At 51.9% G+C, this 23,780-nt stretch overlaps 1 protein-coding gene and 2 non-coding genes across 3 annotated transcripts; all 3 read left to right on the forward strand.

Moving 5' to 3' along the window:
- The first annotated feature begins 457 nt into the window (after positions 1-457).
- HSPA9 (heat shock protein family A (Hsp70) member 9) lies at positions 458-22,561 on the forward strand. Its single transcript, XM_041417619.1, has 17 exons — positions 458-826; positions 2,206-2,264; positions 3,787-3,874; positions 3,960-4,141; positions 4,804-4,928; positions 6,646-6,719; positions 6,803-6,909; positions 7,699-7,861; positions 8,495-8,587; positions 10,193-10,402; positions 12,688-12,915; positions 13,698-13,802; positions 14,911-15,028; positions 17,333-17,427; positions 19,036-19,128; positions 20,887-21,027; positions 21,788-22,561. Exons 1-17 carry the CDS (start codon positions 755-757, stop codon positions 21,845-21,847), a joined length of 2,013 nt encoding a protein of 670 aa, XP_041273553.1. The 5' UTR covers positions 458-754; the 3' UTR covers positions 21,848-22,561.
- On the forward strand, positions 13,165-13,236 carry LOC121343516. The gene has a single exon (XR_005953717.1). It is a non-coding gene; the product is annotated as a small nucleolar RNA SNORD63 (small nucleolar RNA).
- On the forward strand, positions 14,293-14,361 carry LOC121343522. The gene has a single exon (XR_005953718.1). It is a non-coding gene; the product is annotated as a small nucleolar RNA SNORD63 (small nucleolar RNA).
- Positions 22,562-23,780: the final 1,219 nt, after the last annotated feature.

Genomic DNA, 23,780 nt, shown 5'->3' on the forward strand with positions numbered 1-23,780 from the left:
CTCCTTTCTTCCCAGGAACTGGCTCGGTGCTGGGTTTGGGTTCAGGCTAGGAACGCTGTGGAATTGTGAACTACTTGATTTGATTTAAAGTCCTGTTTCTCCTCTGGGGCTGAGGAAGTATCAGTTTCATCCCTCACAAGTATTTTTTCCAAGTGCAGCCGGTCGCACAGCCGTTTCTGGTGCTCCCGGGACGGTAGGACCGCGGTTCACAGGGTTTAGGAGCTGTGTTCTGCAGCTCTCCGTTCCTGCTCTCGGGACGCTGCGGAATTCCGGCCGCGCTGCGGTCAGGGGCCCCGGGGTGAACCGCGCATGCGCGGGAAGGGGCCGTACGGCCCCGGGCCCTCGGCGCATGCGGCGATCCGCGCGAGCTGCGCATGCGCGGCACGGGGCCTGACGCAAGGCCGCTGCAATCGCCGTGCGCTTTATCCTGTCCGACCTTGAGTGCACGGCCGCCACAGGACCCGGGCTGTCGCAGCCGCGCCGGTGTGCACCGCGCCGCTTCTTTGCCCGTGTCCTGCCTCGAGCCGGGCCAGCCTGTACACCGAGCTGTGCATCCGTGTCGGGAAGCCCCCGTGCAGCTGCGGACCCCGTGCGGAGTCCGAGCGGCGCGCCGAAAGCGAGAGGTGGGATCAGGCATTATCGGAGTCAGCCCCCGGCGGGGGTCCTGCGGCGCGTCTCGGCCCCCCCGCGGCCCACGTGGGTGGAGGTTTCCAGAAGAGCCGCGGCCCCGCGCGCCCCGTCCTCCGCTGCCGCCATGCTGAGCGCGAGCCGCCTGCCCCTGCTGCTGCCGCGCGCCGCGCCCGCGCCGCCCGCGCGCCCCGCGCAGGTCAGCGCCCTGAGGGGCCGGGGGGACAGTGCGGGCCGTGAGGGCCCGAGCGCTCCGGGACACAGAGCGGGGGGACAGTGCGGGCCGTGAGGGCCCGAGCGCTCCGGGACACAGAGCGGGGGGACAGTGCGGGCCGTGAGGGCCCGAGCGCTCCGGGACACAGAGCGGGGGGACAGTGCGGGCCGTGAGGGCCCGAGCGCTCCGGGACACAGAGCGGGGGGACAGTGCGGGCCGTGAGGGCCCGAGCGCTCCGGGACACAGAGCGGGGGGACAGTGCGGGCCGTGAGGGCCCGAGCGCTCCGGGACACAGAGCGGGGGGACAGTGCGGGCCGTGAGGGCCCGAGCGCTCCGGGACACAGAGCGGGGGGACAGTGCGGGCCGTGAGGGCCCGAGCGCTCCGGGACACAGAGCGGGGGGACAGTGCGGGCCGTGAGGGCCCGAGCGCTCCGGGACACACAGCCGGGGAAGCGGGCTGGGCTGGGGGAGCGGCGAAGGGCGCTGCCTGCGGGCGAGTCCGGGCCCAGGCCGCGGCTTTTTCGTGCTCAAGATTTTACTAAGAGCGGGCTCATGTGGCTGCGGGGCGATGCGGTCCTGGGGCGTGTAGAGGAGCCTGTTTTACGTGTTTGAGTGTGTTCTGTGTTAAGGAGGTTTGTAGTGTGTTCGCTCGATTCCTCACCGTGACGGTGACAGCGGGGATCGGGCACGTAGAGGCGATTTAGGGACAAGCGGGGACCGCAAATCCCCCCGTGCTGTGCCGGCCCTGCTGGCTCTGCTCTGTCGCAGCCTGAGCCACCCGTGCTCAGTGCCTGGGCCTTACGTCTTTAAATATCAGCAGAGTAGTCTCGGCTCGATCCCGTTCGCATTAAAATATCTTTTTAGAAGTTTGTTCTTAATCAGAAAGAGGATTAATGCTTCCCGAAGTCTCCGGGATGCTGCTTTACACGTGCAGAGGGACTGCCAAACTGGGGCGTAGCTGGAGTTGCAGCGGAATCGCAGCTGCAGGTTCCTCAAGGGATGCCGTGGGGCTTTTCTTGCTGACCAGTCACAGAGCTCTGAGAAATGGGGTTAATGTTTATCTGCTGCTGACTTAGGAGATGTCTTTACCTGGTAACATGGTCACAGATTGTTCTGTATGAGGGAAATACCTCGGTTCTGGTCATAGGTTGTGGCAGATTAATTAGTGCAGTAATTGGGGGGGTGCTGTTTATGTCAGCTTGAGTCTTGCTTAAGTTGTTAGTTCCTTTGCAGTTAAGTGTTTAAAGAGGGTACACTGTAGTAGGGCAGTGTTGCTTCAGACATTGTCTGCTTCTGAAAGACTTGCTTTGAAGATCTCTTGATGTTTTAAACTAAACTCTCATTTGAATGTCTCTGTTTTACAGACGTTTTGGAATGGCCTCAGCCAAAATGTTCTCAGAGCAGCATCCAGCAGGAAATACGCGTAAGTGCTCCTTGGGATGGTCGTGTTTGGCTCTTGGTGTTTATGGTTACGCTTTTCCTGATATCAAAACTGATTCTTGGAGCCAGGGATTGGGTAACAGAGCCAAAGCAGCAGAATAAAACTGGAGCCTCCTCCAGTAACTTTTTTAAGGCTGTTTCTTAATGTCTTGTTTCTCTCCAGGGGAGCTTTGAAAATGCTGTTCCCTGTTGCTCCCCCCACAAGCAGTGCCCGTAAAGCATGGATTGCTGAGATGTGTTTGATTAAAACCAACCAAAAAGTAATGCAAACACTATTAGGACAAATTGTTTTACGCTGACATGATCTGGGTGATGTCTGGATCCATGGCCCTGAAGATAAAGTTCATTTCAAACATGCATTTGGATCACTCATTTTCCTTGTTGCAGGATGAAGGGAGCAGTTGGTTGTGTGACTTACTCAGATATTTGTGGCTGATGCTGATTCAGGCCATGGGCTGGGAAATCTGTTTGTGTTGGGAAAGCTGGGTCTGTCTAGTACAGCTGAATGTTCCAAGCTCACTGCTTTGTTATTGCAACTGGAGTTAGAGCCCCTGGCAGCTTGGGCACAGAGAAGGTGACATTCCTGGGAATAAACAGTCCTGCTCTGCTGCAGAATGCCTTCTCCATCCCAGAATGTGCCTTTGTCTGTGAACAAAGCTGTGGTGCAGGGATTCTCTGAGCCTCAGGAGGGGTAATGCACTCTTCCCAGAGAGGAAGAAAGGGTTCAGATTTGTCTTGTGTGAGAACCACTCCCGTTTTTCAGGACTAAATTCACTTGTTGCTCCTGAGGATCAGGAAGGTGGTTTGCTTTGGCTCTGGCCCAGAGCACCCTGCATGGGCCAAGTGATTTATCACTGTGGATTCTTCTCCCCATGCTAAGCAATGGTAACATAATAAATTGTATTTGTTTATTTTTCACTCATTCAAAATTATTTGAATGTTTTCAAATAAGTTTGAACACCAGGGTTGCCCAGAGCAGATGTGGCTGCCCCTGGGTCCCTGGAAGTGTCCAAGGCCAGGTTGGACAGGGCTTGGAGCAGCCTGGGATAGTGGAAGGTGTCCCTTCCCATGTCAGAGAGTGGCAGTGGATGAGTTTAAGGTCCCTTCCAACCCAAACCAGTCTGGGATTCTGTGATCAAAAGTAACCCAAAACAGTCCTGTCTGTAGGAACAAAGTTAGTTACGGCTTTTTTATACCAGACTCTTAAGGGTTGTTGAGAAGATATAAATACCTATATGAAGTAAAGATATTCTGGGGAAAAATAATACTTTATATGCTTATTTTAACAAGCAATGGTTTGCCTGTAAGTAGTCTGGCTCAGAACAGAGGCACAAGCTTGAATTTGAGTGTAAGAGTCAGAGAACACCTTAGATCAGGATACAGCCTGGATTTGCCTCAACATGGAGTGGAAAATCACTTTGTCCTGTCTTTGGGACTGGACATTTCTTTGCAGTGAATTATTTTCCTTTAATGGTAATTTTACTTTCCCCTGATGTGCTGTCCAGGTCAGAAGCGATCAAAGGCGCTGTTATTGGGATTGACCTGGGTACCACCAACTCCTGTGTGGCCGTTATGGAAGGGAAGCAGGCGAAAGTGAGTAGAACAGGAGCGTTACGCGTGGGGCGTGTCCAGCGTGTCCCTGAGCTGAGTGTGGATGTCACTCTTGCCTTTGTGCCAGGTGCTGGAGAACTCGGAGGGTGCCCGGACCACGCCGTCGGTGGTGGCGTTCACGGCCGAGGGCGAGCGCCTGGTGGGGATGCCGGCCAAGCGCCAGGCGGTCACCAACCCCCACAACACCTTCTACGCCACCAAGCGCCTCATCGGCCGCCGCTTCGACGACTCCGAAGTGAAGAAGGACATGTGAGTGAGGGGACAGTGCCGCTGCCAGCACCAGGGCAGCAGACACCGCGGGGGTAGCGTGGCCTGGTCTGCTTCCGGACACGGCCCTGCTCTGGGGGAAGCTGTTGTGCCCTCAGCTCTCGAGGTTGCGGTGCTTCTGTGTGAGGGCCGGGCTGTGTTTAGCTGCATTCGTTGCTGATCACATTAAGGCTTCCAGAGAAGAAAAAAAAAGGCTTGCTGGTGCTTGCAGTGCAGATTTTTCTAATTCTTGAGGGTGCTTGCAATCAAAGCTGCGTGATCATACCTCAGGCCTGTGATTAAATGAGGTGTCTGATTAAAGCAGCAGAGAACAATGCAGTGTGTAAGCTCTCTGCAGGGCTGGTGCCTAGGCATGAGTCCCATCTGTGTGTTTGATGACTTAATTCCCTTTCTTTGAGACCTTAAATAGGGCGTAGTAATATGTTTCTGACTCGTCTCAAACACTTATAAAGTTGGTATATGTACATTATTTGTGTTGTGTAAGTGTTGGCCGCAGCAATCTGTAATTGGTACCTCTGGATCTGGAGCTCTGCTGGCGAGTTCAGTGTTCTTTGTTTAGAGCTACACGTGTTCATTGCTGATACTCATATAGGTATAGGGCTTGTGCTGCTGCAGAAACTGAGTGTGAGTTTTGTGCTTTTCAGTAAGAACGTCCCGTTTAAGATTGTCCGTGCCTCCAATGGGGACGCCTGGGTGGAGGCTCACGGGAAGCTCTATTCTCCCAGCCAGATCGGTGCCTTTGTCCTCATGAAGATGAAGGAGACTGCAGGTTTGTACAGCTTGCTCTGTGCTGTCTCTGTGCTTTGTACGTGGAAGTGCTTCAGCCATAACAACGCTTTCTTGATACTAAACCCTCGTAGAGCAGGGCTGCAGATGGGGGAAGGGAACAGAGTGGGCTCCTAGGAAGCCTCCAGGAAGATCAGTGCCCACCTCATTCTTGAATCTTTGGCAAAGTGTAACAGTGCTTTACTTAAGGGATACTCATACCAGAATCGGTTGCTGATTGAGTTGACTCTGGTTGAATTCGCACTCTCTCAGAAGGGGGAGCTCCGTTTCCTTGGAAGCTGCAGTCCTTGTGCCTCCCTGGCTGCTGCTGAGCACAGGCTGGGGCAGCCAGGCTTGGGGTGCCTTTTTTCCTACTCAGCTGCTGGGTACGTGGCACGCAGGGAGAGAGGGAGTGTTCATGGGACTCCATTGTTGGGGCATAATAGCTAATTAAGCAGTGGTGACTTTAAATCTTCACTAGGGGAAAATACCTATTGGCCTGGAGAAATGTGTCCTCTCTTGCTCAATTCCTTAGGTAGTTTCTGGGGAAATTAAGTGTAGTACAGAGAGGGAACAGTCAGTAGTGCCTTCTGCACCCTCACTTGTTAAACACTGTGTCCAGTGAGCGTGAGGAGGGTAAGACTGAAGCTTCATTAATTATTGTATATTCTGTATTAGGTTCTGGGCACTTGCCAGAGCTCCACCAGTAGTAAAGTACAAGTGTGTGGTGTGTGAGCATCTAGAGGTGGTAGATCTGACTGACTCCGATCTGCCTTCAGCAGGGATCTGCTTGCTGGCTTTTGGCCTGGATGCTACCTGGCTTCAGCGGTGGATTTGCAGGCAGCAGAGAGCAGTGCAGTGTCTAAGCTCTGTGCAGGGCTGCTGCACAGCCATGAGTCCTGTCTGTGCTTCCACACTGCATTGTGCACATTTGTAGTTTTTAGCAGGTCTCAATATGCATTTGGTGACTTCTCTTTTTTGAGACCTTAAAATAGGGTGCGATAGATATTTTTCTGACTTGCTGTCTCAAACACTTATGAAGTTGGTATATGTACATTGCTTGTGCTGAGTGTTAGCAACAGCAGAGATTCTATAAATGGGATGAAAATGAGTAACTTTTAAGGGCATCACATGTGGAAAAATGGAGTACAGCTTCAGTCTCACACAATAAAAAGACAGGCTGTCAGATAATGGATTACAGTGGCATCCACTCACTGATGGAATTGCAGAGGTGTATTGCTATGCTGCCAGAAGTCTACAAACTATTCCGTGTTTTGTGGAGGGACTGGAATTCTGCACAGCTCCCTGTGCATTTTCCCAGCAAACAGCAAGCCTGTCTTCTGTAGGTTGGGAGAAATAATTTCAAACTAGGTACTAATGGAGAGAGCCTATTTACAAAAGCATGTAGTGATGGGACAGGGGCAGTAGATTGAGACTAAGAGAGTGAGTTTAGGTTAGACAGTAAGAGGAAGTTTTTCCTGTGAGGCTGGGCAGGCCCTGGCACAGGGTGCCCAGGGCGGCTGTGGCTGCCCCTGGATCCCTGGCAGTGCCCAAGGCCAGGCTGGACAGGGCTTGGAGCAGTCTGGGATAGTGGAAGGTGTCCCTGCCCCTGGCAGGGTATGGAATAGGATGGGGTTTAAGGTCCCTTCCCACCCGTTCTGTGAGTGATAACTTGGCATTCTTACAAGAATAACTTCCGTTTTGTCTCCTTTTTCTTCCAGAAAATTATCTGGGGCATGCAGCAAAGAATGCCGTGATCACAGTCCCTGCTTACTTCAATGATTCTCAGAGACAGGTACATCAAGCTGGGAGATGTTGGGGCTCATAAATTGCGTTCAGTTTCTGTCAGCAGTCAGCACTCTCCCCTTTCCTCCTCAGGCTACCAAAGACGCTGGGCAGATCGCTGGCTTGAATGTCCTGAGGGTAATTAATGAGCCCACAGCAGCTGCACTTGCCTATGGGCTGGACAAGTCTGAAGACAAAGTGTAAGTGCATAACACCAGCCCTCTGAAATAAACCTGCTGGGATTTGTCTCCTTTGCTTGCTGGGTTTTTGAGCACTGCTTGGAGTTCTGCCAAGGTGGACTCAGCTTTTAGTGAGAGCTCTGTAATGTCACCTCTGTTCTGTGCCAACCAACCTTGTTAAAGAGAATTCACAACTTGCAGCTACAGCTTAATTATCCAACCCAAGTGTCAATTTAATTTCCTTACCTGCCTGAGGCAGTGGTGGGTGTGGCTGAGGACAGCTGGGTGACAGGCTGTCACTAGAGGTGTTGATGGGCAGCACAGGAGCTCTGCTGAGCTGTGCCAGCTGTCCATGGCTTGCAGCTCCCCTGCCTGCATTCAGTCCTCTGTTGCTGTCGGGGGTGATTACAGAAGTGCAGGCTTTTGTTAGACTTTCTGTATTTCTGAGGTATGCTGGGAAAGCCTCATTACATTTGAAACATTCTGGAAAAAAAAGCCATTTTGTAATAGTTCTGGTGTCCCTGCTCTTGTCATTGCATGTGAGAAGTGTGATTTTGGAGAGGCAGGAGCTGCCCTCTGAAAAAATGGGCAAGGTCAGGCTTTGTGCAACACATCTTCCAGGGACCCCCACATGGACTCTGGGTGCTCAGGGGGTATGGACATTTTGAGGTTGTTCACTGCTGTCTTTAGAGAGGCTTTGAACTTGTGTGGGCACCAGTGTGCGTTCTGCACATCATCTCTTGAGGAGAGGGAGTTTGAGCCACTCACCTTTGTGGAGAAAGTAATATTGTCCTGCCTCTCTTCCTGCAGCATCGCAGTCTATGATCTGGGTGGTGGCACTTTTGATATCTCTGTGTTGGAAATCCAGAAGGGAGTCTTTGAGGTGAAGTCCACCAATGGTGACACTTTCTTGGGTGGAGAAGATTTTGACCAGGCCTTGCTACAGTATATTGTGAAAGAGTTCAAGAGAGAGGTAAGGTGTCTCTTGAGAGCACAGTTCTGTGTTACATTGCTTTTCAACCTCACTTCTTTAGAAGAATGAGCATTCTCTGAAATTCTTAGGACTTGTCACCTCTGGCACTGCTGGAATTTAAGAGGATTAGACACTACTTAGCCTGGCTTCCACTTCTTCCTCTTCTTTTCTTGAAGTGGAATATTCCTTTCCTGGAAGATGCAGAATAGCAGAACTTCTGCCTTTTTTTCTCTCTGGTATAGCAGGACTGTCCTATACACAGTCTGCTTAGTTTTAAAAGTAAACATCTGTGATGCAGTTGAATGTGACTGGACAGATGCAAACAAGGGTTGCTGGGAGGAAACTGCCATGTAATTCCAACCCCTTTGCTAATTCAATCCTGTCTTGTTATTCTGTGCTGCAGCAGCTTTTCCAAGTTTCAGTCTGTAATTCACTGTATGATCACCTGTGGGGCAGAGGGGGCTGGCAGACTGGAAATGCTGACTACCCGTGCAGCAAGGAGAGAGCAGCACAGTGCACATGGCAGTCTGCTCTAGAAATAGCTCTTCAGTAAAGAGCTCGGAGTGGTGAACTGCAGGGATGTTACTCCTGAGCAGGTGCTGAGAGTCTGTTCACCTTGTTTTTGTCACTCAGACGGGAGTTGACCTGACTAAAGACAACATGGCCCTTCAGAGGGTGAGAGAAGCATCAGAGAAAGCCAAGTGTGAGCTTTCATCATCTGTGCAGGTACGTGTCTGGATCCAGAGCATCCATTACGGCATTAGCAGACACACACTCTGCACTGGCTTTGTTTACTAAGCTCTATGACATGTTTTTTCTTCTGTGTAACCCAGTGGCATCTCTAGCACAGTTGGTCACTCAGCAGGGTGGGCTTTCAGACCACAGAGCGCTGCTGAAAGCTGAGTTGTTGGGTGCTGAGTTTTGCCCTTTTTCTGGCACCACAGCTTCTGATCTTGCAGGGAATGTGACCTTCCCAACCTGTTCTGTACTTCAGAAGTGTGATGGGCATCAGGGAATTTAGCCAGTGCTGCTGGGTTACTGGAACCACTTACAGCTCTGTGCAAGCAGTTCCAAAACCTTGGTGCTACTCATTCCACTGAAATAGCTAATTTGTGTAGTAATTCCTGTACAGAATCTTGACTTACTTGCATATAGACAAGTTGGCTGGACAATGGGCAGCAGCCACCCTCCCTCCTTTTTTCCATCAGCTTTGTATATTAATGCAGTCAAGTGTGTCTTTTATTCATTACTGAATAAGGAACTGGAGAAGTAGCAAGTTGGGAGTGTAATAGTCCTGGCTAAGTGAAATTAAGGTCAATTATATAGTAATTGAAATGGGGAGTCTGCCAAGTTCTAGCTTCTGAATAAGCATCTTTAATTTTATCTGATGGTGGTCTTTTTGCTGGCCAGTGGGGAGCTTATAGCAAGGAGCTGAGGGCAGTCACAATGGCTGCATAGTTCTGCCAGAGACATAGCAAGCTCTGTTTTATGAGCTCAAGAGCTGGCAAATGCAGTTTGTTCATACCAGGAAAGACTGAATTCTTTAACTCTTTAGCAGTGAAGTGAAAACCACTTGCTTTTAGTCCTGTTTTCCCCTAATCCTTTTGACTACACTGTGTATAAAGAGAGTGCACACCTCTAGTCAGCAGCACTGCTTTAATTCTTGTGTAAACTTAATCTCTAGAGCTTAAACCACTAATGTTTTAATTGCTTTGGATTGTAGTGTCTTTTGATGTCAGCATGACTCAGCACTTGAATCAGATGATTTCAGTATACGATTTGCTTTAAAAAATCCAGCTTGTGACAAACAGCCATTAAAGTGGGGATTATGATTCCTTGCTCTAATTAAATTTGTGTTAAATGGCAGCAGAGTGGCTGTTGAACATGAGCTGTTGGTATTTAGAGAACAGCCAGGAGGGAAGGAAATGCCTTTAAGGAATTTACCTGGCGTGGAGTGTCAGTCAGTTGGCCGAATCTTTGGAAGTCTGCAGATGGGCTTTCTTCTGTGTTGTGCTGAAGGAACAGCATTAAGGTTGTCACTTCCAGTGTTTCTCCCTCTACCTCCTGTCTGTGACAAATTGTTTTGCTCAACAATGAAAGACCTTGAAGTAACACAGTATTAAAATTGGGGTTTAACAATTGTAACCATGAGGTGTGGAACGAAATAATTTTCTTACTTCTGAAATGTCAAACATAAAAGTGTGCCTGCTGCCACTTAAACTCTGCTGGAGGGTGAAAGCCAAGCAGATACCTCAGTACAGGCCAAACAGAACCTGTTAGCTGATGTAAAGCCCATTCCTGGTTTTTCCTGAGCCTGTTTCCATGCCACAGACCGACATCAACCTGCCCTACCTGACCATGGACGCCTCCGGACCAAAGCACTTGAACATGAAGCTGAGTCGGGCGCAGTTCGAGGGCATTGTGGCTGACCTGATCAAGAGGACAGTGGCCCCCTGCCAGAAAGCCATGCAGGATGCTGAAGTCAGCAAGAGTGACATTGGGGAAGTCATCCTCGTTGGTGGCATGACTAGAATGCCAAAGGTATGAGCTCAGGGCCTGTTCAGGCAGGGCTGGCACAGCTGCCCTGTGCTTGCTTGTGGGGGTTCAGGACAGAGGAGCTGTGAGTGCTCAGGGCAGACTCAGCGCTGAGGGTCCCATGGGAGCACTGCCCAGGACCTCTCCTGTTTGCTTATCCCAGCTGGGACCTGGGGCTGGAGCTGAGTTGCGCTGTACGGAGTCAAGGGGGACGTGCTGGGAGGTGAAAGTCCAGCTGCAGCCTGACATCCCGGTGTGCACTGGACACGAGCGGCATTGCTGAGAAGTACAGGGCATTTCCTCTTGTTGTGGACTCAAGTGTGGTAAAGGTTCATTTCAGTGACAGCCACTTGTTAGCAATCTCTGCCTTCCAAGGGATTTCCAGCACTTCCAGCTATGAAGAACCTGCTTGAGCAGAACCCCTCTGGTACCTGCTGATTGTGAGTAATCAGAGCTACCTGTTGGAGGCTGCTGTTGGCAGGCCCATTTACCTGGCTCTTGCAGACACTTCTTATCTAAAGCCTGGCCCTTAGTTCTGTGGAGATAAGCTCAGCAGGTAGCTTTAAAGCCTGTTGTGCTGACATGCACAGTTGTGCAGATAACTGCTGTCTGCGGGTGATTTACTGCTCCTGTTCCAGCCATGCTCTGCTGCTGCTCCTCCATCCCAGAGCTAAACAGAGGTGTTCCCTGCTCCCTCCAAGGGTACAGCCTGGCCTTTCCTGCAGAGAGCACCAAAATCTCACTCCAGAGGGATCACTCAGGCTTGGACTATTTGTTGCTTTGTGATTTGCAGGTCCTCTCTAGGACAGTAGGTGTGTTCATGGTCCTGCTTGGGGTTGATTTGGGGTTTGGTGGGAGGGTTTTTCCTCCCTGTATTACTGAGCCTGGTGGGTGGAGGGTGATACTGGTGTGAGCAGAAGGTCACCCAGGCAGGGGAGCCAGAGCAGCAAGATAAACAGAAGCTCCTGTTCTGGCCAAAGCTCAGGTGGAGTAACTCTGCTGTATGTTCCCAAAGTCCTTGTTGTTCCAGCTGGATAAAGGAAAAATGGTGTGATTACATATGTATGAAGTGATGAAAACACAAAACCTTTTCCTGAAACATTATATGTCCTTCAGGGGTGGAAGACAGATCTTAAATATTGGTTGGTTTCTTTATTTTCTTCTTCCCCTCTTAACCCCCAGCCATGTGTAGCTTTGAGCTGACAGAATGCCTTCCTCAGTGTCTGTAGTCAATGCTCTGCCTCTGAAATTGGTGCCAGTGTGTTGTACACAGCCAAGCCTTCTCTTGAGTACTTTGTTCTGCTCTCTTCCCCCTGCTAGGGGGGAATGTGGCTCCTCTGGACCTCTCCCAAGGCCAGTACTCTGGGAGATGGACCATGGGTGGGTACAAGTATTGTTTTGTACTGTAAAATGCACCTCCAGAGGGAAACGCTTGCATTTAATTACATGTTCACACATAAGAGTCACCTCTGTAATGAGCACTCTGGGCAGGTGTCTCCTGGCTGCAGTGCAGAGTTGGGTGTTTGCTTCCAGCAATTTTCCAGGCACGTCCCACTCACCCAGGCTGGTGTGCCCAACACCTGTACTGGGGCAGGAGGCCCAGCCCCACAGCCTTCTCTTGTAGGGTAGAGGAGGGCAATTCTGAGCTGTGCCCTGGGGCAGACCCTAGTGCATTCCTGTCTGGATGCTTCAGCAGGAAGTCTGTTGGGATCTTGAGCACAGATGTGGGGAAGGACTGAGCAGGGCAGAGCTGACAGCAGAGCTCAGAGTGCTGACAAAACACATCTCTGCTGAAACAGTCCATGAAATAAAGAGCTGGAAAGCACTGTTCTTTATACAATTCCCTTTTTTTTTCCCTTTACTGCGCACAAACAACATGAACTGTGCTGCTGGCTTTTTTTACCTTTCCTGTGCTCCTCCACAGCTGTACTGTTCTTGGCAGCTGTGTCCTGCTCAGTGTCAGCTTGCACAGTTCCCAGGGAGCAGTCCTTGACTCCCAGATAAGCCTGGAAGGATTCCCTCGGAATGTGGCTGGGCTGTGTGAAGGCACTGAAGGGACTGCCTTGCAGCTGACACACAGAGCCTGTGGAGAAGGGGCTGTCTGGGCTGGAATGAGGGCATGCAGTGCTGTGCAGGAGGGTGGGCAGTGAGGGAGCAGGCAGAGAGCTGAGGCTCAGTGTTTCTGTCTCAGGCTTCCATGGTATCAGCAGCATAAGGACATAGAGCTGAGCCAAGGCTGCTGTGGCTGTGGTGGTTCCCCCATGGGTGAGCTGTGCTCTGTCTCCACTCAGGTGCAGCAGACTGTGCAGGAGTTGTTTGGCCGTGCTCCAAGCAAAGCAGTCAATCCTGATGAGGCTGTGGCCATTGGAGCAGCTATCCAAGGTGGGGTGTTGGCTGGTGATGTGACAGATGTGCTGCTGCTGGATGTAACTCCCCTCTCCCTGGGCATTGAGACCCTGGGAGGTGTCTTCACAAAGCTCATCAACAGGAATACCACCATCCCCACCAAGAAGAGCCAGGTAAGAGTTGACTCTGAATGGGTGGGACTCTGCTGGTGCTATCAGACAACTCAGAAAAGGCCACCCAGAGCATCCCAGTAGATGGTTTTGTCTGCTCATCTGACAAGAGAAGCAGTGGAGAAATCAGGTTTAACATCAGCCACTGAGTATCTCTGGTTATCTTTGTATCCAAGAGGGGAGGGCAGTTGAGTTAATGATGACAAGATATGCCAGGATGTTTGTGGCCTGGTGAGGCTTGTTACAGTGTGTGTGCCATGATGTCAATTGTCAACACATCATTCTGAAGAAGGATTGTGTGGAGCCCTTCTGGGACTGAGCACCACGCCCATGGGAGAGCCCTTGCTTGGCTGAGTGCCTGGGAAGGGGTTATCTTTTCTCTGCATTGTAATGTCCTGGTGCCTTGGGTGTGATCCCTTCCTTCCCTTGGCTCTGTCTGGGCCTGCTGCTGTGTGCTCTCTGATAACACCTGAGCTGCCTGGGGTGTGGGCTGGAGCCTGCTGCTTCAGGGGAGATTTTCTGGGGTGTGGTGGCTGCCCTGGAACCTGCTCCTGCCATGGATGGCCAGTTTTTGTGTCCCCAGGTGCATACAGGGCAAGAAAACATTGGCTTGGCTCTTGCTAGCCTTGATGCCCTGGAGTTTTGTCAGAGGAAATAGGAGCAGCAAGCATTTCATGATTTTCCCTTCCAAGCAGCTTCCTTTTATTCCTTGTTCAGTCAGCTTGTAACTGCAGGTGTTTGTATTCTAATTAGCGATACAGTAACTTCCTGTTCCTTTTCCATAGGTGTTTTCTACAGCTGCTGATGGGCAAACACAAGTGGAGATCAAAGTGTGCCAGGGAGAGAGAGAGATGGCCAGTGACAACAAACTGCTTGGCCAGTTCACATTGGTACGTTGGCTTCTCTATTCCTGACCTTAGATTTAACCTTCTGGGAGATGTTTAGAGCCTTCTCCATTTCAGCTGCCCCCTGAAGGCAGTGTTGAGGGGGAGTCATCTTACAGAAGACATTTGACCCCTTTCTAGCACAAAAGCAGCCTCCAGGAGCGCAGCCTGGCCCTGAGACAGCCTTTCTGTGGCTGAGGACCAGCTGGCATTGAAGAAGGAACTCAGAGTTTCTGAGCTCTCCCATGTAGCACTGGGGCTACTGGCCTGGTCACCAGGAAGGGCTCTCTGGGTATAAAAAAGCCTGTGCAGTACCACTACCAGCAGATAATCTGAATGCAGGCCTCTACTCTGGTGTAGCAAAGATGGGACCTGGAGCAGCTCCAGGGCACCTGCAGTCCCCAGAGAAGCCCATTTCAGCCTAGTGAGACCCTGGGAGCAGAGTCAGTGTGAGCTGAGATACTCCAGGGTGTGTGTTTGTAGGGTTGCAGTGTGTGTGCCATGATGTTAAACTGTCAACACATCATTCTGAAGAATCGTGTGGAGACTTCATGAACTGAGCCCACGCCCTGCTCCCTGGGGAACAGAAGTGTTCTAGCATTGCTGAGAACAGAGCTGGGCTACCTAGCCAGCTCTCTCAGCAAAATGGGTTTGGTCAGTGGTGGCAAAGTTTGGCACTGTTAATCTGTCCAAGTTTGTGTGAACTCCTAGGAAGAACCTTCAGAAAGGAAGGGCTGTGCCCTTCTGTACTTCTGAAGGAAGCTGTGCTGCCTTTCACTGTCTTAGAATGGTTCCCCAGAGGTGGACAGTGAAATCTCTGTCCAGAACTGGGGAAATCGAGCATCCTACTACAGCTATGGAAGATGGGCTTGTGTAGCAATAAAGCAGAGCCTTACCACCTTGGAAGCAAACCTGGGGGTTCTCTCTTGTGATTTCTGTGCGCTTTTCCAGGGCAGAAATCGGATCCCAGTGCACAGCATGGTACTAACAGGTTCAGCTCTGAGGGTTGGTTAGTGGTTCATTCAGTATCAGGTGCCCAGTGTGATGTGCCCAGCCCTTGTCTCCTGAGCTCTGTCCCTGTGGGAGCTGATGGCCAACCCTTGTCCTTGCTCAGGTCGGGATCCCTCCGGCGCCGCGGGGAGTGCCCCAGATCGAGGTCACCTTCGACATCGACGCCAACGGCATCGTGCACGTGTCAGCCAAGGACAAGGGCACCGGGCGGGAGCAGCAGAGTGAGTGCCCTGGGCCTAACAGGGACAGGGAGTGCTGAGAGACACTGAGTGACTCCAGGGGAACAGAGTGTGCTGCAGTGCTGCATGGGTGGTGTCCCACAGTCCAGGGTGGGGATGCGTGTGGCTCCGTGCTTGGGTCACCCCCACTCTTCAGTCTGTTGCCAGTGCAGCACAGATGCAGCTGAAGTCATGTCATCTGAGCCTGTGTCTCCCCTGGAAAGGAGGGTGGGCAAAGGGATAAGTGAGAGCTGAGCTGTGGGTTTATGGTAGGGCAGTGAAGCTTCTGTAAGCACACAGCCTCTGCCCTCTCCAGTAACCTGCTGCCAGAGGCTGCTGCCAGTGGATGCTGTCCTTCCTTGCATGTTAGGCAGAGATGAAGTACCTGCCTGTGTCAGTGTTTAGGCAGCCCTCACTGGCAAGGTTTCACCATATTCCAAGTGGTTTTGCCCTGTGTGACAGTCCTGCCTTGGTGTTGCCATCTGGAATAATTGCAGCAACATGTGAGCAGAGTGCAGCTGTTTCCTGGGTTTCCTGCATGGATCAGCTGTGTCTTAGTGCCCAGGTGTGTTGGGCAAGCAGGGTGGCTCACCGAGGGCCCGCTGGTGTTGGTGGGCTGTGCTCTGACACCAAGGTGTTTGGGGCAGTCATGTGTGCCCTGTGTTACCCTGAGGGGACAGAAGTTGGAGTTTGGGAATGCAGCACTGTGTATGAGTTGTCCTTGAGCTGTGTGGGAGTGCTGTTTCTTTGGGAATACACAGGGATTGCTGTCTGTGAGGCTGGCTGCAGTGAGGTACCAGCTTTTAAGGGAGAATCAAATCAGGAGGATCTCTGACTCCAGGGTGTGTTGTGTACAGCTGAGTGGACCAGCCCTGTACCAAGACCCTGTTTGTTATATTCCATTATGAAGGTCTGGATACTGGGATATTTTGAAGCAGCAGGTTTTTCCTGTAACCACCTTGTCCATTTTCTTCTGTTTAGGCTGGAAGTGTCTCCATCTGGCAGGAGGCTCAGGGAGTTCAAGTTGTCAGTGTATTCTGCTCTGTGGTGCAGTGAAATGTTGGGCCCCATGTACTGGGGTAATTAATGGCACAGCTGACAGTTTCTAAAGCTCTGTGGTGGGTTCAGGAGATTAATTTTAAGCATTTACAGATTCCCCTGATAGGAAATAAAACTCTCTTCTCCCTTGTAACTGGAAGCCTCTGTACTGCCTTTCAGCTGTTTTTTGGAGAGAACCCTTGAGCCGTGAAATGCTTCAGTTAGCAGAAGTATTAACTATGCACAACTGGAGGGTGTGTGCTACTTTTAATCACACTGCTTGGCTTTTTGGCAGCAGGTTGGCACCAAAACCACCCTGCTTGTTACTTGGATTTCTTAGGAGATCTTGCACATGTGGTGGCCTTCTACTGCTGAGTAAAAGACTCCTAGTGACAGGCAACCAGAATTACTTTTAGCTGCCTACCCTTAGATAGCTGTGGTCCTGATTACAAAGCTGAATTGCTCATCCCACATCTCTATCCAAAGGACACCTCTGTGTGTGTGTCTTTGTTCAGGGTTCTGTACCATTGACAAATATTCCTTAGAAAAGTTCCTTTAAATGGTGATTGTAGCATGCACTTTTATGGGCATTGAGGTATCCTGGATATTGGTCCTCTTTCAATGAAATTAGACTAATTCCTGCAGTAAAGCCTGAATCTGGATTATGCTTTTTGACACTAATAGAGGAAAAATACCAAGGAGGGGACATGTAAGAGCCTGCCAATGGAATCATGCTCGATTCCTTATTAAGGGCAATGTGAGGAGCTGGGTGGGAAATGTTGTCTTACCCTGCCACCAAGCCTGGGCTGTTTTCCAACAGGAAAAGGAATCTTGGGTGAAACCATTCCTTCTCTTTGGAATTTTTTTGTTGTTGTTTGGGTTTTTGCTGGAGGGTTGGTTTGTTTGTTTGTTTGAGGGGTTTTAGTTTTGATTTTTTTTTTTTAGTTCTGCGGTTCTAATCTGCTCCTTTGGTTTGAGGGTTTTGCACCCTCACTTTCCAGGAGGATTAACTGAGGACTGGCCAGAGTGACTTTGCAGACCAGCAGGCAGGGAGTGTGTGGCAGAGCTGGGGAGTTGCAGCTGCAGGAGATGAGGCTTTCACCTTGCCAGCAGCATCAGTGGCTCTTTAAAGAGTCACAGTCTTCTCCCTGCTCGTGGGGCCTCCCTGGGTGCAGAGTCTCTAAGGGAGGCTGCTGCTGTCAGGCTGGGGAATAATCCTCTCCTCAAAGGTGAGAGCAGATCCTTTATTCATGTCCTTCTCTGCTGCAGTTGTTATCCAGTCCTCTGGCGGCCTCAGCAAGGATGAAATTGAGAACATGGTGAAGAACGCAGAGAAATACGCCGAGGAAGACAGGCGGAGAAAGGTAACGGGGTTGCGGGACCTTCAGGGAGCAGAGGACCTGCTGCTTTGTGCACTCTGCTCTGAGCTGTGCCCACCCCTGGGGACCCAGGGCTCTGCTCTGTGAGCTCTTACCAAGTGTCTGCTCCTTTCCCTACGCTCAGTTGACGCTCCAGGGTTGCACAAAGGTGTTCGCGGAGGCATTTGGGTCTTGAGGTTGGATACCTCGCTTGCCCTGTGCGACTGCATTTACTGCTGCTCCCTGAGGAATTCCTGGGATGGGGAGGCAGCAGTGAGCAAACCCACCGGCCTGCTGCTCATGGCAAACAGCTTTGCAGCTCTGGCGAGGGTTTCTGTCACCACTGCTCTCCACTGTCCCGCTTTGCTGTGCATTTGACCTGGAATGCTTTGTCCCTGTGAGCAGTGCTGGCCTCAGTGCAGGTGAGGCCAGAAGGAGGTGATGGAAATCCTCACTGGCTGTGTTGAGTAAAGACTGGCACTTGCCATGGAGGAACCTGAAATACATACAAGATTAATGGTTGGAACTAATTCATTTAATGTGGGTAGTAATAATGAATTATGCAACTAAAAATGAGCATTGATTTTTAAGCGGACACAGCACAGACTGATTCTGGGATGTGGCACCAGCATGTGTTTAGTGATTGCTGAAACTGGCACATGGAATTGATCCACTTTGTGTCCTTCAGCCTGCAGGAGCCTGTCTCAGCTATCCAGGCAGTGTTGTACATCTTGCACCCAGTAGGGAAGGGGTCAGAAGAGGACTGAAGGGGAGAAGGCATGGAATAAATTCCCAGGAAGCAGCGCTGCCTGGCCTCAGAACCTCTAAAGCCACAGAGCAGTGGCTGATGGGCATTTGTATGTTAGCTGGGGAGCTTTCAAAGACCTTGCTCTGAAAGTCCCACTGTTTGAATAACCTCATCATTGCTGTGGAGCGTAGGGGGATGTCTGGTGTCTAAAGAGGCTGCACTGAAAATTGTTCTGCTGCCTTACTTTGTATCTTATATGCTGGATAAGTTCCTCCCTCTTGTAATCCTGAAGTGGGACCCACCCCTGGCCAGTGAGCTCGCAGAGCAAGGTGATCACTTGTATAACTGTAATTTTCAAACATTGCCTCGTTACACTTTTCTGCTCCTGGTTTTACTGCCATAAAAGCATCAGGAATGCATAAATGGGAGTTTTTTAATAAGGGACCATGAGTAAAACCACCCAGCATTTGAGTTGTCTCTAGTGCCCCTGTTGCTGAAGAAGCTTCAGGATGTTCTCCAAAAGCTCTGCTGCTTTCCCATGGAGCAGAGTGTGGTGTGCTGTCCCTGAGGTGTCTTGTCCTTTCCTATATGCCAGCAGTGATGGTGCTTGGTTGGTCACTTGTAGTTTAGGGGAGTGACTGTGAGTGAAAGCCTGAGGGCTGGCTAGCACAGACTCCTCTCAGGGCCCTGTGAGGCCACAGTGCACCTAGAAATGGTTTGCTTGCATTTCTTCTTGCCCTGGTGCCCCATTAAGAAGGACCCTGGCTGGGAGCTTGTATGAAGCTTGGCAGTTTGGGGCATGAAATGTCACCACTTTTGTCACCAGCGGTGTGGGCAGCAGCCCTGACGAGCTCTCTCTCTGCCAGGAACGCGTGGAGGCCGTGAACATGGCCGAGGGCATCATCCACGACACGGAGTCCAAGATGGAAGAGTTCAAGGATCAGCTGCCAGCAGATGAGGTAGGTGGTTACTGATGCGGGAGTTTTACAGCACATGGAATTCCTCACAAAGTCATTGCTCACATTCCTACTCAACTCCCAGCTGGCTCTGGCCAGTGGCTCCAGCTCTGGCTGTGTGTCTGGTGAGTGTAGGTGGCACAGCCCTGCACCTCTGGCTGTAACACTCGTTGGGAGGGGGTGAGTGTGGCTGAGGGGAGAATGGACAGGCATCCTTAGGGGAACAGGGTTTGGGTGCTGGCAAATAACCTATTGCAAAGTGCCAGGCCGGTGTCACTGAGGCTCTGAGCGCCTGGAAGCTGCTGATGGGAGGTTTCTGACAGAGCTGTGTCCTTGGCATGGCCTTGCATGCGGTGATAAGGACTGTGCTGTGGCTGGCTCCTCAGAGGGGGGTTTGCTCCGAGCCTGGAGACTGTGGACAGTGCCCGCCCTTGTTAGCACAGGGACAGAGGCACAGCTGCTGTGTTCTCCTGGCAGTGCATGCACAGCACCGAGGAACCTGGGGGCAATAAAATCAGTGTCCACTTAACTCCAGTTTTTCTCTCTTAGAAATGAAATGGGTATTTAATATCCAGGAGTGCTTTTCACACCACTCTAAGGTGTTGCATTGTGAATTTCAAAAGTCAAGTTTAGAAGAGTGTACCCAATTACCAATTTAAAAACTGTGGGAAGCAGAATTAAAGGGCTCCTGGGGGCTCTGAGGTGTCTGAGGGAGCACAGTTACAGTTTGTTGGTAGCAGCCTCTGGTCAGTTAAAGGCTGTTTGTCTGCCAGCAGATGGGGACAGGACAAGGGGCAGTGGTTTTCAACTGCCAGAGGGCAGGGCTGGATGGGATATTGGGAAGGAATCCTTCCCTGTGAGGGTGGGAGGCCCTGGCACAAGGTGCCCAGAGCAGCTGTGGCTGCCCTTGGATCTCTGGCAATATTCAAGTCCTGGTTGGACAGGGCTTGGAACAACTTGGGTGAGTGACCGTGGCAGGGGGGTGGAATGAGATGGTCTTTAAGATCCCTTGCCACCCAAACCATTCTGTGATTCCGAGATAATGGCTGGCTCTTTGTTTGGAATTATGTGAGAGGGTTTCCTCTCACAGGAGCATGGAGCCTAAATCCCTGTTCCCTGCAGGGACTGTTCCCTGTGACTTGGGGAGGTGGGGGCAGCCTGTGCTGGCTGGTGCTGATGGTGGCCATCACTCTGTGTCCCCATCCTGTGGTGTGCTGCAGAGCTGTGCCCGTGCCTGTGAGCCCTGCTGGCACAGCCGTGCCCAGGAGCCCTCTCCAGCAGCCTGCCAGGGAAGGAGGCAGTGCCAGCCTGTGCAGGGACTGACAGATGGCTCTGGGCCAGGCTGAGCCCGCTCTGCTGGTTTGCAGCACAGGGACTGACCAGGGCAGGAGCAGCCCTGCTCACCAGCTCCCTAGCAGGGCTTCAGTATCCATGGAAACCAGCTTACTGTCCACTGCCCTGGCATGCTGTGCCAGGTGAGCTGTGCCAGGCCTTGGCCAGTGGTCAGGCCCTGCAGAGCTCTGTTCTTGGCACCTCTGCCCAGACAGCAAATAGGGCCCCATTAATGCCAACTGGGACACTGTTGGTGAAGTGGACAGGTGCCCCCTGGGAGCTGGGCACAGTCCTAGGCCCTGCACGCTTACTTTGAGGCTTCACTTCATGGCTTCTGGCACGAAAAGGGGGCTAGCAGGTGGTGAAATGACAGGATAGAGATTAACAGTGAACCAAGTGCAGCATTTCACCCTTGCATCTTCTTTGCAGTGCAACAAATTAAAGGAAGAAATTGCTAAAATGCGAGAACTTCTGGCTCGTAAAGATAGTGAAACAGGAGAGAACATCAGGCAGGCAGCAACCAGCCTGCAGCAGGCTTCCCTGAAACTCTTTGAAATGGCATACAAGAAGGTAGGTGCATGGCCAGTTCACATTCAGGGATGGGGGGAGTCAGGACGCTGAACTCTCGGGTGGGGGGTGGTGCTGAGCCTCTGTGCAGCCCTCTCTGAGTGACACTGGCTGAAGGGGCAGCTGAGGAATGTCAGGGAGAGTTGAAGGCCTGAAATCCTGACCGTGCTTCCAGGCTGGGTTTCCTGTTACTGTACTGCATTCCACGGAAAGGGGGAAGCTCCTAGTAAGGAGCATCCAGAAGAGCAAGGAGAGGGCTTTCAGTGCATGGAGTGCCTGAAGGAGTCAAGTAACTCCTGAACTTTCTTCAGGGTGATTGTAAAACACGATTCCTGTTCAGTCTGCCTAAAGCCACAGTAAAGGCCATTGGGATTTTCTTCTCCATCTCCTTCCCAGTGGAAGGCCCTCCCATCCCCTGGCACCTGGCCAGGGAGGTGTCCCAGCATGACAGTGGCACAGTGCCCAGGTGACCTTGGTGCTGAGCTGTCCTTACTGGGAACAGCTGCTTTCCTGATGTCAAACCAAACCTTCAGTTCTGCATTGTCAGCCTGTTATATCCCCTGGGAAAAGGCATAATGGGAAGATTGTTTTCTCCCTGTCAGAGCTCAGGCAGAGATGAAGATTTCCCTTCTCAGTGGACATTGCTCCTTGCACTGGATGGAGGGTTCTCCAGGCTGGGGCTGACCTGAGCGGCCAGCCAGGGAAAAATGGCCAGGAGAAGCAGTTTGTTGTTACCAGAAGTAATAAACCTGTTTGTTCACAGATGGCCTCGGAGCGAGAGGGTTCTGGAAGTCCAGGAGATCAGAAGGAGGAGAAGCAATAAGGAGTCTCTGTCTTTCCTTGATGAGAGAACGATGAAGAGGTCGATTTTCTTGATGCTTGGGAGAGAAGGGACCTTCCTGAGCAGCAAGGGGCAGAATTCAGACTTACTGTGTTTTTGCAGTATTCTATATATAAAATTCTTCAATGTATAAATTTAGTGATGTGTCTGCTAGATAAATTGTCACTTGATGAAAGTTAATTCATGCCAGACAAAGTTAGGAGTTTGGCCCTGGTGTGTTCCCTGAGCACCTGGGGACTGGCTGATCATTTAATACTTGACACAATGGTGTAGTAAATCCGAGATCCAAACTTGGAAACCATGTCGTGAAATTGGAGGGTGGAGATGGAAGCTGTCCGAGCATGGGGAGGAGAATAAGGCCTGCATGGCCCCTCCTTGTGGGTCTGAGGAGCTGGGAGCAGGTGGAGGGCTGTGAGCAGCAGGGGCAAGGCTGGGGACATTGCTGGAGACCATTTAGCCCTGAGCTAGGCTGGTACCCTTGTTCTGAAGGAAAGGGGCTACTTCGAACTCAGCTGTAACATTATTTCTTACCAAGGAGTCAGCGTGGAAGTTCAATGCTTTGCTTGTCTAAGCCTTCTGCTCCATCCTGTGTCTGTTCTCTGCTTATGGTAAAACAATTTCCTTGATAATAAAACTGTTACTGGATCCATTCTGGATTTTTTTTTAAAATAAAAGCAGAAAAGTGTCCAACATGGAGTTCCTGGTCTCCTGGCCTTTGATGGAGAACACAAGCACTTACTGCCTGTGACAGCTGTGGAGGGAACAGCCATGCAGCTGTAACTTTATGAACTTGTGCTTCATTCACAGGCAAAAAGGAGGTTTCTGGTGTCAGGTTGGGGTTGGGCTCTTCTGAGAGTGTCAGTGCTACTCTCACGAGGTGCCCCAAGTCCTGTGACTGCAGTAGCAGTGGGACTTCCCTGTCAGGGACCTTGTACTTGGACTTAGCCTTAGAAACAGGCTGCAGGCTGGAGCAGCACTTGCCCACTGTGCTTCCAGCAGCCCGGCCTTGCAGGGAGGTGCATAAATGTAGCTGTGTCTGTTACTCTGTGTCTCTTGAACTGGAACAAAACCCACGGTTGTGGCTGCTCTGTCCTGCCAGCTCAAGTGTTCGTGGGGAGGAAGGGATGGTTTTTGTTCTGGCACTCAAGGCAGTTTCCACCCGAGGGCACAGGTGGCCCAGCATGTGCTCAGGAATCGTCAGTGGCTTCATTAAAGGGAGCTTGTGTCTGACCCGCGTGCTTGCCTCCCACAGTGGAGCAGCCCCTGCATGGATGGGCGGACAGCAGTGGATGTTGTCTCTCCGGGCTTCAGCGGGCCTCTGACCCTTCCTCTGATGGAATCCTCTCGGGCATACCCAGGCAGTGTGGGTGGGACGGGCTGGGCGCTGGCTGGGGCCATGGCGGTGTCCCCGAGGTCGGGCACCGGGCGTTGATGAACTTGTCCGTTCATGACTTGGATGGGCGGGGGTCGGTGCGAGCTCTGCTCGCACAAAGCCCCCAGGAGTGGCCGATTCCCCCGAGGGCGGCGTGCCCGGCCCTGAGGAGATGGTGCAGAGAGGCTGTGGAGTATATTCCCGATCATCCCTGGGGTATTCCAGCGCCCTGCACCCCTGCCGTGTCCCGCCCGTCCCCTCAGACCCCGCTCGGTGCCGGCCCCGCCCCGGCCCCGCCGCCCTTCACGGGCCCTTTAAGCGCGCGCGGGTCTTTCTGCGCAGCTCTCGCGAGATGCGCGCGCGCGCTCCCGCCCCGCCAGGAGGCCTGCGGACTACGTGCCCCACAATGCCCCGCGCGCGCGCACGGGGAGGGGCGGCGGCCAATGGCGCGGCGCCCCGCTGCCGTCTCCCCCCGGAAGTGACGTCAAGGGCCCCCATGTGAGGCGATTGCAACACATGGTGCGCGGCGCGGGGGAGCGCGAG

Source organism: Onychostruthus taczanowskii, unplaced genomic scaffold, assembly GCF_017590055.1.
Source record: "Onychostruthus taczanowskii isolate IOZ18803 unplaced genomic scaffold, ASM1759005v1 scaffold107, whole genome shotgun sequence".
Classification (NCBI taxonomy): Eukaryota; Metazoa; Chordata; class Aves; order Passeriformes; family Passeridae; genus Onychostruthus; species Onychostruthus taczanowskii.